This window comes from Tenrec ecaudatus, chromosome 1 (assembly GCF_050624435.1).
Source record: "Tenrec ecaudatus isolate mTenEca1 chromosome 1, mTenEca1.hap1, whole genome shotgun sequence".
NCBI lineage: Eukaryota > Metazoa > Chordata > Mammalia > Afrosoricida > Tenrecidae > Tenrec > Tenrec ecaudatus.
Window position 1 is genome coordinate 229732530 of NC_134530.1, and position 14283 is coordinate 229746812.

The 14283-nt window shown below is 46.0% G+C and overlaps 1 protein-coding gene across 11 annotated transcripts in view; it reads left to right on the forward strand.

Annotated features, from left to right (window-relative positions):
- HHAT (hedgehog acyltransferase) overlaps positions 1-14283 on the forward strand; it is a 408436-nt gene that overhangs the window by 59216 nt on the left and 334937 nt on the right. Inside the window, exon 1 of one of the 11 annotated variants that reach the window (XM_075529962.1) lies at positions 10841-11095. The exons of 8 other annotated variants lie outside the window; for them this stretch is intronic. In XM_075529962.1, coding sequence (XP_075386077.1) covers positions 11080-11095 — 16 coding nt within the window. In that variant the 5' untranslated portion in view covers positions 10841-11079. Of the gene's footprint in view, positions 1-10840; positions 11102-14283 lie in introns of those variants that run through there. 2 more of the 11 variants (XM_075529981.1, XM_075529975.1) reach the window with 2 other exon arrangements.

Here is a 14283-nt window from a genome sequence, read left to right on the forward strand (position 1 = left end):
AGTCCCCAGCTCCAGAGATGTACATTCCAATTCTCTGGTGAGGCAAGTCTTACAGGGACCTCAAATTATAGTGACACAGTTCATAGGTTAGGTGTCCCACAGGTAGTGTAGCTTGCAAATTGAGGCACAGAACGAGCAAGGCAGCTGCATACTGGTCTGATGATCAAAGAGCGAGAGACAAGAAAAGCGAGGCTCACTGAGCCATTTATCTCTCTGCCCTTCAATTAATCCTGAATGTATTTATCGGCCAGGCTGGCACAATAAACTACCTCAGTATGTATAGATAGATAGATATGAAGGAATATAACAGCAAATTAGTCCATACAGCAGTACAGAGGGCTCAGTTCAACTCACTTCCTTGGAACAGTTAGTCTATTGGAAGTTCTTCAACTCACGAGGGCTGCTGGGTCCAAGGTCAAGGAAACAGACAGGTGAATCTTCCCTAGGGCCATGCAGGCAGTCTGGCCACAGGCAGCAAACAGCAAGGTGGGAGCTTAGCAAAGCAGGCCTGGATGGGATGTTGAACTCAAGCAATGTAAGATGACAGGATCCACCAGCCTCAAGCTCAAGCAATGTACACACCAGCAGTGTGGGGAAGCAGGTCTTGAAAGAACCTTAAACTCTAGTGACATGATCCACAGGTTGGCTATCCCATAGGTAGTATAGCTCGTAAGTTAAGGTAGAGAACTAGCTAAAGCAGCCACATGCTGGTCCAGTCACCAGAGAGCAAGAGAGGGAGGGGTGGGCCTTGCCGAGCCATTTATCTCTTTGCCCTCCAATCAAACTGCGACCTTATTAATCCCACATGTTACTATTGGCCAGGTTGGCACAATAAACCTACCTATCACAGCTTGTTACTGTAAACAAGGTAAATGGTACCCTTGTAGTGGTTGGACCATGTACATTAGGTGTTTGGGGACTGGTCAGGTTTGCCATCCTGCTAGGCTTACCATGAGCCATTCCAGGGATGGAAAGGAGGATCCTTGCTACCATCAAGAAGGAAGAACCAAGAATGGAGATGTCCTTTGAAACCAAGATCCCTGATTCAGGAGATAGAACTGTGGCTGAGGACTTGCTCCAGGAGACAGCGATGGTGAGCAGCAGTTGGTAGGGAAGCAGTAGCAGCATGGAGATCGGCAGGAGAAGGTGCAGTGGGTTTCATGGTGCCTTCAGGCAGCAGGCTGACTGGCTGAGTGAGGTGCCTTGTTGCTGAATAGCTGACAGCGCGCGGTAATGGTTGCCTGAGAAACAGGAGGCCAGGCCTTGCGAGGACTGAGAAGGGTGCGCCTGTGGATGTGGCTAAACAGAGGTTTCCTGGTGGAAAAACTGCATCCTGAGCATTTCTGAACCTAGCTTTTAACCTGTTCCTTCTCTTATCAACTACAGAATCTTGATCTTTTCTGTGGTCTCTGTAGCCATTGGGAGGGATTATGGAATCCAGGGGAGACATAGAACACCAGGGGAGGGACGGTGACAGATCTGGTGCAAATGGGAGGGAGGAAGCACATCTGCCCTGTGCCTCCTGGGGATGAGCCTTGGGCTGGTGATTTTGATTCTCTTTCCCCTTGTGAAGTTAGAGGAGGCTAGACGTGGCCCTGATTTTACAGTGGCAAATCAGACCAATAAGATTCCCATCCTAATGTTTCCTTCCAACCCAGCCACTACCACGGAGCCAATTCCAACTCACAGCAACCCTGAAAGATGATAAAGTAGGGGTTTTTGTTTGAGGCTGCAAGTCCTTTTGGGAACAGAAAGCCTGACCTTGCTCCCGAGGAGCAGCCGGTTGGTCTCTGCTGACTTGCAAGTAACCAGCAGGCCCATGCTGATATACTATGCCCCAGGGCACCTACTTTCCTGCAGTGGGAGACACAGACCCTGAGTAAGTGCATGGCTATTGGCGGAGTTAAAGGCTATGCGAGGAATAGAGTTATGTGATAGGAATGCCTTGGATTGGGTCTCTTTTACCCAAATATGATAATGTCATTTGTACAAATTTATCTTACATTGCCTGTCCTACCGTAGACTAAGTCCCACCAGGAGAGGGCTGGAATTTGATCATTTTTGTATCTTCAGTGCTGGTCACAAGGAAGCCAAGTGTTTGGGTGGGGGTGGAGAAGGCACAGCACTGTGGTAGGTTGCAACTTGGAAATAAAGCGCATCATTCCTGAATGTCTGGTGGGGGACGCGGTCGTAGCGTTTGCTGCCCCTGGTTCACAGCAAACCTGAGCACAAAGAAATGAAATGCACCCCTGTCCTGGGCCAGCCCCAAGATGGGCTGTGGATCGGTTGTTGTGCTCCACAGGGCTTTCCTTGGGCGATTTGGGCAAGTAAATCACTAGTCCTTTCTTTGTAGTCCTTCTTAGTCTGGACGCTCCACTGAAACCCACGTGTACACATCACCCCATCTGCAAACGTCCTCTGACAGATGGGTGGTGGCTACCCGTGAGAGGTATCGCCCTGGAAGGAGACACAGGTCTTTGGTAAATGCTCAGTGGGACAATGCTTGTAGACAGAACTTGGAGAGACCATTATGGGCACAAGCGACCACAGACTGCTACTGGGAAGGCAGGGACCATCAGCTGAGCTCCAGAGTGTGATGAGGATTTGGCCAGGGCAGCTGCGAAGGAGCTGCTGGTCCAGAGGGGCGCGGTGTGCTGGGAAAAGGGAAGGAAGTGTTTGGGTGGCAGTGGCTCATTTAGCATGGTGCCGGGAGCTGGGTCGCTGGGTCGGAGTGTCAGCTCTCCAGTGTTCAGGATGTCAGGATTTTGTGGCTAATCATCTGTATCAGGGGATGCCTGGCGCCCACTAGTTTCTGTGGTGCATAGCTGACTGCACTTGCTGAGACGCCAGATGCGGGCGGGGGAGCTGGTGTAGGTGCGGCTGTCAGAGGCTGCTCAGACACCATATGCTGTGCTTCTGACTTCCTGGTTCCTAAGTCTGTTCTTCCAGTTGCTGGGAGTCGCGCCCTCCACCAGCCTCAGCAGCATCAGCGGCCTCCTGGGGCAGTTGTGTGCTGAGAGCCTGGGGGTGGAGAGCTCCTCCCGGTCTGGCTGTTTTCAGTCGGGTGTGGAGTTCTCTCCATCTCTTGGCAGCCTGCTCGCCAGTGGTGCCAAGGAGATAAACAGTATGTTACTGCCCACGCTCCTTACTTGAGGCAGTCATGTATTTCCAGACAGCACAGCCTGGATCAAAGGAATACAAACGAAGCTTTGTGCACGTTGCAGTATTGTCATTTGTTTTTTCCTTCTCTTTTTAATTTTATTTCTGATTCAAGAGTCTTGGCATTCAGGAAAGAATACAGGCTTTGGAGGTGGATGGGCTGGCATTCGAATTTGACTTGGCTACATTGGGGGAGATCATCCACCTCTTCGGAGCCTCGCTTTTGTGATGCGGACTATGGGGGCGGGAGGTAATGGGGAAAGGTGATGGATATAAGACATGAGCATGTATGTGCAGCGGTCTCAGTACTTACTGTTACAACCCACACTCCCACCCCACCCCAGTCGATGGTGTCAAGGGACCATGGTGACACAGCATGGTCAGTGGTTAGATGCTCATCACAAGGTTGGTGGTTCAAGCCCATCAGTCAGCCATGCTGTGGGAGAAAGATGAGGCTGTCTGCTCCCATAAAGACTGGCAGTCTTGATAAACACCAAGACAAAGGCAGGCATTTATCCTCAGGGCATGTAATTTTCTAATATGCTCTTCCAAGGAATGAGGTGGTGTGCCTACTCATTCATACTCCAGCTATCATGCACCTCGATCCATATATCACCCCTTTAATAAAAACCAAAACAAGCTCACTACCATCGGGTCCAGGCCGACTCAAAAGGACTCTATAGGACAGGGTAGAATTGTCCCTGTTTATTTCCGAGACTGTAACTCTCCTGGAGTACACAGCCCTGCCTTTTTCCTGTCCAGCGGCTAGTGGTTTCAAACTGCTGACCTGTGGATGACAGCCCAATGTGTAACCACTTCATTTGGGGTTGGTTCCTCATACTGTAGGGGGATGAAGAAGATCAATCAGTTCCTGCTATCTATTGTTCCGTGGTTACGCCAAATCCACAGACACTCCTGCAAGGGTACTCAGGGATTGTGATAGAAGTTCAACTCCAGAAGTAGGGGAGGAGCTTATCTGTGTCAGAGAATGTCATTCACTTCTGGTGTGACAGCCTATTGGGAAAAAAACATATAATATTACTTATATAGACACCCAAGGGGCGAAGACATGTGACATTCTGTTCCTAATGGAGACTTATGACAGAGTTTCTGACTAGACTTTGGTGATCCATGCCATGTGCTATAGACAACCGCAACTTTAGACTCTGTCATTTTGAGATGCACAACATCCTCCAGAAGCCACACCAGCAACATCCTATTTGGAGTCCCTATTAAGTGGCCTGAACTTTACCTTAAACATACATGTAACAGATTAAAGGAACAGAAAGACTCCCTTGAACTTAAGACTGAAATGAACTAGTGAGAGAAGCAGATGACTATTTTCTGCAAGGATACGTATTTGGAAATTGTTGCACTTTCGTTCAAGTCTCATGTTTGTAGGGTGCCCCAAAAATACCAATTTAAGATTGCCACATATTTTCTATTTTCAGACTCTCTTTGGTTTTTTAGGACATGCTGTAGTCCAGAGGCGTAGTTCCGTCTTTGTGAATGAGTGTTATTGACATTTTTGCCCTATCTCCAGCTCTCATTTTTTGCACACCGTATTCAGTTCCTTAAGTTTTTAATCGGTACAAGTCTAGAATCTGAAAAGTTTTCCTATGCATGTACATTTTCTTTTCTCAACTGTATTTAAAATTCTATAGCTAAATTAACGATACTATCAATAGAATTACCACATGCCCCCTGGGGATGATTTATAATGTTCAATGGTGTCTCTAAAGTGATAATGGTGTCTCTAAAGTGAACCAGAGACATCTCTAAATTGTGGATATAGACATTGATTTGGGGTTCACACTTAACTCTATCCCTAACCTAAGAACAATTAGTTCTTACAACATGACCCTGCTTGATGCTCCCCTTCATAGGGAGATCACTGAAGATGTGGGTGCTATAGCAAATTGTGTTAAAGAAATCAGATGGTGCCCAGCAATCAGAAAGAATAGCATCTAGAGTCTTAAAGACTTGTCTTAAAACACGCAGCCATTGTGGTAAACTGAGGGAATGCCAGCAGCCAAATTTTCTATGCTCATAATTACGGGTCTGGAAAGCTGACTGTGGTGGGACAAGGCCCTCATGGTTATGAGATATAAATGCATCTTGATACACATTCTCATGACTGAAACAGTCCCTACAATAGTCCCCCATAAATGAATTGTCATAAAGGAGCTACCATAAAAGATGCTTCATACCCGTGTCTGGCTATTAAGTGCGTCTGGAGGTCATCTTTTGATAAGAGCAATCGGATTCTATTGCCTGTCCCACCCTAACATGTAGCAAACTTTCTTCTGATGTCTTCTTCTGAAGCTGATCATACGAGGGGGTACCCACGAAAAAACCGGAATTACACTGAGCGGAGTGAGGCTTTCATAGTGTGTTTTCTCTGGTAGAAAGCATCAAGCAACCTGCCCTGAGTTAGTGCACCCTGTGGCGTCAAATGGGAAGGTTCTCTTTGGTCACAGTAGGTGTTTTTGTAAAAGCAGTTTCACTCAAACCTTATTATTTGTGGTGACCGATTTAAGAGAAGAGCGTGCAGCCGTGGCATTTTGTTTCCTGCTCAGGAAAAATGCCACAGAAGCCATTGAGATGTTGAGCACAGCTCTATGGGAAAAACTCAAGTGTATGAGTGGTTTTCTCATTTCAAAAAAGGTGAAATGTTGATTATGACAAACCATGTTCTGGACGTCCTTCAACTTCCCAAACAGATGGAAATGTCAACTCATAGTGCATTTGGAGTTCGTTCTACCAGGTCAGACTGTTAATCAAGCTTTCTATTTAGAGGTTCTGAAATGATTGTGAAATGATTTGTGGTAGATGGGGGACTGATTTTGCCACCATGACAATGCACCTGCTCGATGGATGTTTGGTCTCTACTCAAGTACTCCCTCAATGCAAGAGCACTGTATTATATTAAACTGGCATTCCATGATAGTCACCTTCCTGATATAATCGCTGAAGCCAAAGCAGGTGCATAAGCAAATGTGGTGAAGAAAGCTGATGGTGCCCAGCTATCAAAAGATACAGCATCTGGGGTCTTAAAAGTTTGAAGGTAAACAAGCAGCCATCTAGTTCAGAAGCAACAAAAACCACATGGAAAAAGCACACCAGCCTATGTGACCATGAGGTGTCGATGGGATCAGGTAGCAGGCATCAAAGAACAAAAAATTCATATTATTGTGAATGAGGGGGAGTGCAGAGTAGAGACCCTAAGCCCATCTGTAGGCAACTGGACATCCCCTTACAGAAGGGTGGCAGGGAGGAGACGAGCCAGTCAGGGTGCAGTGTAGCAAAGATGAAACATAAAACTTTCCTCTGGTTCTTTAATGCTTCCTCCCCCCCCCCACTATCATAATCCAATCATGCTAGACCAGAGGATGCACACTGGTACAGATCAGAGCTGAAAACACAGGGAATCTAAGATAGATAAACCCTTCAGGACCAATAATGAGAGTAGCGATGCCAGGAGGGGAAGGGGAATGTGGGGGGAGAATGGGGTAACCGATCTTAATGCTCTACATATAACCCCCTCCCTGGGGGATGGACAACAGAAAAGTGGGTGAAGAGAGACATCGGACAATATAAGATATGACTACATAATAATAATTTATAAATTATCAAGGGTTCATGAGGGAGGGAGTGGAAAAATGAGGAGCTGATACCAAGGGCTCAAGTAGAAAGCAAATGTTTTGAGAATGATGATGCCAATGAATGTACAAATGTGCTTGACACAATGGATGGATGGATGGATTGTGATAAGAATTGTATGAGCCCCCAATAAAATGATTTCAAAAAAAACAAAACAATGAACCTGCTCACATAGCCATTTCTGTGTACCAATTTTGACAAAAAATGGCATGCCCCACACACCTTACTTACCTGACCTTTTGCTGTGTAACTTCTTTTTGTTACTGAGAATGAAGAGGGACATGAAAGGACAGCGAATTGACTATGTAGAAGTGAAAAAAAAAAAAAACAAAAAAAATGAGGGAGGCACTGTCAGCCATTGAAACAGATGAATTTGAAAAAACGTTTCCAAGAATAGAATCACAGGTTTAACAAGTGTATTACTCTAAATGTAATGGAGAGTACTTTGAGGGTGATAAGTTTGCTTTGTAAAAAAAAAATTAAATACATAGCTTTGGAAAAAAAATTCCAGATTTTGGGGGTACCACCTCGCAGATTGTTCCCCAGAGGAGGGCTCAGGAACATAATAGGTCAAATTGCTGTCTCCTTCCATGGTGTGCTTATTATGTTACCTATTCACTCTCTTCTGTGTTCACGATATGACTTGTATGCCTTTAGAAAGCTTTGTAGTTTACATGACTGTATATACCCGTTGAAAAGAACATTTGCTCTCTTGGTCCTAGCATAGGGACAAGGAGCCCCTATATCCATTTCTGTATTATTTTCCATAATCTCAGTCGCTCATCATGACCCGTTTGACTGTTGTGGGCTGGTACACCAACAAGCTATTTAAGCAAGGTGTCGGCAAAGTCCACCCATAAGAAGCACATTAGCCTGTGTGATCCAAGTACTGTAAATAATAAAACCCAAGATCAGAGGAAGGAATAATATTTGAGCTTGCATCCTAAGCACCTAGTTTGCAGAAAGCTATGGATAACAGAGAAAGCCCAAACTCCGCTTTGGGTCCCCACATGAATTAAGCCCCTAGGTGGATCCCCTTGGACCATCAAACAGAGATGTGAATAGTCTTGCTGTCTGAGTACATTGAAAAGTGGATTAATGCAGATGAAGTTAAGACTGTACAGTGGCTTTCAGAGGGCGGGAAATATGGCAGGCCATAAAGGTATGCTTGGCTGCTTCTGTATTTACATGAGGTGGTCATAGAGATGCACCCCTAAAAGTGGAGGGGCCTGGTGGTGCAGTGGTTAAACAGTCGGCTGCCGATGGCTTCCAATGGAGAGGCCTAATTCTGTACAGTGGCAGTTCTACTGTGGCCTACAGCGTCACTATGAATTACAGTCTATTCCATGGCAATAGGTTTGGGTTATCTAAAAGGAAAGGTATTGTTTTTAGTTTTGTGACATTTTGACTATTAAGAGTTTACTTATTTATAAATCCATCTGTATTTCAGGGTTAGGGAAAATCATGCTGTTCCCTTTTTATTCACTTAACAAACAGTCCTTGAGCACCTCTGGTGTGGGAAGCTTTCAGGCAGTGTGGTGGCTGCTGGTAATGTTATTGTGCTTCTGTGTCAGCCTCCTGACTTCAGGGGAGGGGGCTGGCTATTGGAGGCGGTTGATTAGCAGGTAGTGAGGCAAGCGATAACAAAGGCAGCCATCCTTTGGGGCCTTGTTATGAGTTGAATTGTGTCTTACCGAAGTATGTGTTGGGTCCTGATCCTTGTACTTCAGGATGTGATTCCATAGGGGAATTGAGTTCTCTTTGTTATGTTAATGAGGGCCTATCTGTGTAGAGTATGCCCCAAACCTAATCATTTCTGAGTAAGAAATAGAACAGATTAGACATGTGGGGAGAGGTGGATAGAAACCACGTGGGGATCTCCAAGGAACCCGGGAGCAACACTGGGGCTCTAAAAGGTGAAACAAGGATCATCCCTTGGAGCCAACAGACAGCCAGTGCCCTAAATGTGGACTTTCAGCATCCTGAACTGTGAGAAATGCAGTTTTGAGTCTTTGCTCTTTCAAGCCATCCGCTGGGTTCCTGTACAGCAGCCCTCGGAAACTAAGACAAGCTCATTGAACTCAAAAGTCCAGACAGTCCAGGCTTACAGGGAACGTATTCTCACTATGATGCTGAGGTGTTGGTTGGGAGGCCGGGGGTAAAGGAGGGAGAGGTTGGAGGACAGGCAGGGTGACGCGAGTAAGGTGCAGATGGAGCTGAATTTGAGAGAGGGTAGAACTTGCCTCTGCTAGGAGCTTGAGTATAAGAAAGGAGAGCTACATGGAGGCCCTGGGTTTCATCTGCAGAGTCCAGACTTTATCTACAGGACAGTGGACATTCACTGAAGAATTTCAGGCCATTGGCTGTTCTTCTATTACCTTTTTCAGAAGACTCTTCGCTGAGTTTCCTGCCTTGACTTTCTCTTTGTCAAGATTATACCTGTCTAGAGGTATTAGCCTAAAAGTTGCACTGAATGTATTAGTCCAAAACAAGGCCCCAGGAATAAAAGGAATACCAATTGAGATACTTCAACAAGCCAATGAAGCACTGGAAGCCAGAAATTTGCCAAGAAAAAATGGATGACAGCTACTTGACCAACTAAATGAAATCAATCCATAATTGTGTCCATTCCAAAGAAGGTGACCCAACAGGATATGGAAATTATTGAACAATATCATTAAAATCACCTGCAAGTAAATTTTTGCTGAAATGGTTGCAGCAGTACATTCACAGGTAGCTGCCAGACATTTCAGCCAGATTCAGAGGGAACATGGAATAAGGGATACCATTACTGATGTCAGATGGATCTGGCTGAAAGCCGAGGACAGATGTTTCCTTGTGGTTTACTGACTATACAAAGACATTCAACTGTCGAGGCCATAACAGACTTTGGACACTTTTGAGAAGAATTCCAGGACACTTCATTGTGCTCAGGTGGAACCCGTATATAGACCGGGAGACAGTCTACTGAATAGAATACAGTCACACTGCATGGTTTGAAATCTGGAAAGGTGTGTGCCAGGATTGTATCCTTTCACCATACTTATTCAATCTGCATGCTGAGTAAACAATCAGAAATGTTGAATTATATGAAGAAGACTATGGCACCAGGATTTGAGAAAGATTTATTAGCCTTTGATATGTAGATAACCCAACCTTGCTTGCTGAAAGCCAAAGGACATGGACCACTTGGCGATGAAGATGAAAGACGACCATCTGTGGTATGGAACACAACCCAATGCAAAGAAAGTGAAAGTTCTCACAACTGGACTGATGAACAACGTCAGAGAGGGACACAGGAAAGATTGCACTGGCCAGGAATGCCTTAAATTTGGAGCTACAACCAATGCTTATGGAAGCAAGCAGTCAAGAAACCAGGGGACATGATGTTGGCAAATCTGCTGCACAAGACCTCTTCAAAGTCTCCCCTCAGGAGACTGGTGCCACATGTCCCCCTGGTGGCCAGCTCACATGCTGCCTCTTGTCACCCTCTCTGACTGCCTTCCCCTCACTCTGCCCCCTGTTGGCTATCATCTCTCTGTTCTCCCAGTTTGATGCCCAAGACTCCTCCTCCCGTGTTACACAGTAGTTATCTGTAAAGCTCGACTTTGAAGGACTAACTTTCATCCCTTCTAGGGAAATAAAGCATGTGTCGGACAGAGATGGATGCCTTCCCGGTGGGAGACGTTTCCTGAGGGAACATTGGTCCCTTGGCAAAGCTTGTACTGCTTCATATGTCTGAACTCTGTGAGTTCAGGCCTTACCTCACTTTCTTAAGCCTTAACGCTCTTCAAGATTGTTCTAGCATTCCTGCCATATCTCTGCCACCCTCCGTCTGACGGGGGCAGATTCCTAAATAGTGTGACTGTGCTAGTGGATTCTCAGCCTGTCCTTATTAGTAGAAAAATGAATTTATACAGGTTTGCTCCTTCCCTGAGGGACTGCCCCGCAGCCGGCACATTCTTGGGCCCTGTGCCAGCCCCTCCAGGCAGAGGGAATGTGGGCTGATGAAACCCTATGGATAGGGACAAGAAACCTACAGATTAGCAATGGAAGGAAGCCTCCTGAGCCCGTCCTGGGCTGATTCCCTCTTCTTAATACAAAGCCCCTGCCCTTCACTGCCAGCCATGTCACCTCTCGTTCACTCTTACCCCGGCTGGATCTCCTTGATGCGCACAAGATCTGCACCTAGGGGAGCCGACCACAAGGATCTATCTATCTGATCCCCTCCCAGGGGGACGGGCAACAGAAAAGAGGATGAAGGAAGACATCGGTCAGTGTAAGACATGAAAAAGAAATTGATAAATTATGAGGGGTTCCTGAGGGAGGTGGGGGAGGGATGGAAAAAAAAATGAGGAGCTGATACCAAGGGCTAAAGTAGAAAGGAAATGTTTTGAAAATGATGATGGCAACAAATGTACAAATGTGCTTGACACAATGGAGGTGTGTATGGATTGTGATAAGAGATATATGAGCCCCCCAAAAATGATGGATAAAAAGAAAAACAGGTCTGCACCCAGGCAGGAAAAATGGCGAAGTAGTAGTGATTTCAGGATGATGGATGCTGATGCTATGGGTGCTAATAAGAGTGGGTATTGTAGCACTCTGGCTTCTGGGAAAATAGGGTTTGCAATGCTCCTGGTAATACTGAATTTGCATACTCACGCCCAGCCACCAAGCACCCTGCTCTCCTCTCTCTGTTTCACCAGTGCATGGAAAATATTATTCGTCTTACTACAAAAATCCTAGCATACAGCACCCCTGGTGGTGCAGTGGGTTAAGCCATCAGCTCTGTGAGAGAAAGACGAGGCAGTCTGCTTCCGTAACCAGTTCCATTCGCGGAGACCCTCCATCCTAGAGGGTCACCACCACGAGTCCCAGTCGCCTCGATGGCAGTGGGTTTGGTCATTCCCTTAGGATGAAGTTCATGCGAAGAATTGAACCACAAAACTAAAAAGGTCAAGTATGTGTGAGAGCGACAGTGAGTGAGAAAGTGAGATTCCACATGAATATTTGGTAAAATCCTGGGGCGGGGGGTGTTGTACACTTGGAAGGGTGAGAGATTTTTCAGCTGGAAACCATTGAGTGTACAATACAGTGTTGGCTTACCACCTGCTCTGTGATATGAGGTAGGAGTGGAAGTAAAGGTAGGAGTCGGGAAGCGGGACGCTCCTCTTCCCTCTGTCATATAGCTTTGATAGGGGTGGGACTCAACACATGACTGGCATCCAATTAACCTGAACATATATGAGCAGTTAGTTCCCTGACAGGGCAGCTGACCCAACACATGTTCCTGGCTGACAACCCACGTGGCATTCCACTTGATGAGGCATGTCCTTATGCCCACGTGTCCATGGCTGACATGACCAATGTTTTCTGGAAGAGTGTCTCTCCTTCGAATGACCAGGGAGGGCTCCTTGGAGGGAGGGAGATTCGAACTGAGCTCTGAAAAAAGGATTATATTTGGAACTGACCAGAACGTATTTGGTTAACTCTTTTGGTGATGCTTGGGGGGGCTTTGGGAATTGAAAGTGGGTGGAAGTTAAGTGTTTCCTTCCCTATAACTTTGGCTTCAAACACAATCTTGCTCTTTATCGCTCAGGAATTCCCCTCCTCCAGGGAGCCTAGCCTGGTCATGCTAAAGTTAGAAACTCAGTCAGAAATGTGGTGCATGCCAACCTTGGGGACTTGGGCATAAGGACATACCTCAATTGATGTGATGCCAGGTGGGTGTTCAGCCAGGAACACTTATTGGGTCAGTTATTTTGCTTGTGTACAACTCCTGTCTGTTCAGGTAGATTGATTCCCCGGCCCATACTGCTTGTTAAATATCTGTACATTGATCACTAGGTAGATGTAGAAGCCTGTACTGAACCCTTTTCTGAAAGCACGTGATGCCCCTTTTCTGTTGTCCAGGCAGTGCCTCATCGGACAGGCTCCTTCTGAGGCTGCTGCAATTGGAGCCGACACTTTCCTGGTCTGAACACGACAGAGAGCTTTCAAAAGCTGAGCTCCAGAGCTAGAGCTGTTCTCCTGGGAGCTTTGGGTGGTATGGGGAAAGGATTCTTAATTTGGTATCCCTCCATGGGTTTGGAGCCAGACTAGATTTCTAAGCCACCGTATATGTTGAACACTACTCTTTATTTACGGTATTTTGTTCAAAATACTCAGCTGCCCATTCATCATGTCTACATGTACCATGTCGTGATGTTGATTCCCTTCTTCCAGTTGTGCAATCATTTTCTCCCTCCCTTTTAAGGAGCTCGGTGAAGTAGTGGTTATGTGTTGGGCTGCTAACCACAAGGCCAGTAGTTCAAAACCACCAGCCGCTCCATGGAAGGAAGACGGGATTTTCTATTCCTATAAAGCTTTTCTGGACCCTGCCCTATAGGGTCTGTATGAGTGGGCGCTGACTTGCTGGGAGTGAGTTATTTTTCGTTTCTCCCTGTTAATATAAATTTACTGCCCCCTAAGGTTCCTATCTAGTCTTTCCAGTCGCTGTGATCAATTGGATCCCATAGAACTAGTTCTTAAAAGAACATAATGCTCAAGGCAGACATATTTTCACTAATGAATTCAACCGTTGTTTGGCTTTCAAAAGATTTCAGGGGATATTTTTGGTTTAAAGCAGACACTCTGCTCTTTTGTTAGTTCAAAACAAAACAAAATAAAGCAACTACCATTCTTTATGCGGATAAACTTACGGATGTCGCTTTAGATGCCGATATTGAAACGGTTGCTTCTGTAGTGTGTAGATTTCTGATGGAGATCTTTTAGATGCTCAATACACCCATCTGGAGTGTGGATTGCGACATTTCCCATGGTTACAATTGCTCCTAGGAGGTCAATGATCAAACTTGACACACTCTTGTCACAGTGATTCCAACTAATACCACAACCTGGCAGGACAGAATGGAATGACCCGATGCATCTTACTGCCGTATCTTTCTACCACGGGAGTGGTTGGTGGTTTAAGTACTGATCTTTAGGTGACTAGCTGAGTGCATTAACCACTGTGAGTGTAAGGGAAAAACAGAACTTACTGCCTCGGAATCGATTCCAACTCATAGTGACTCTATAGGACACGGTAGAACTACCCCTGTGGGTTTCTGAGACTGTCACTCTTTACTGGAGTAGAAAGCCTTGTCTTTTTCCGGAGGCTGGTGGTTTTGAACTGCTGACCTTGAGGTGAGCAGCCCAATGCATGACCACTATGTCATCAGGGCTCCTAGGGCCTCCCCTTAATTGATCTATGCATACTCTACATGACAAAGCCCTGGTGGCTAAGTGTTGCACTGCTGACCGCCATGTCCTTGGTTCAAATCCACCAGCTACTTGGCAGGAGAAAGATGAGACTATTTAACTCAAGTAAAGGTTTACAGCCCCGGAAACGCAATAGGACACTTACGAGTTGCAATCTACTTGTGGCGACGGTTGTGGATTTTATGTGTGAGGAGCCCA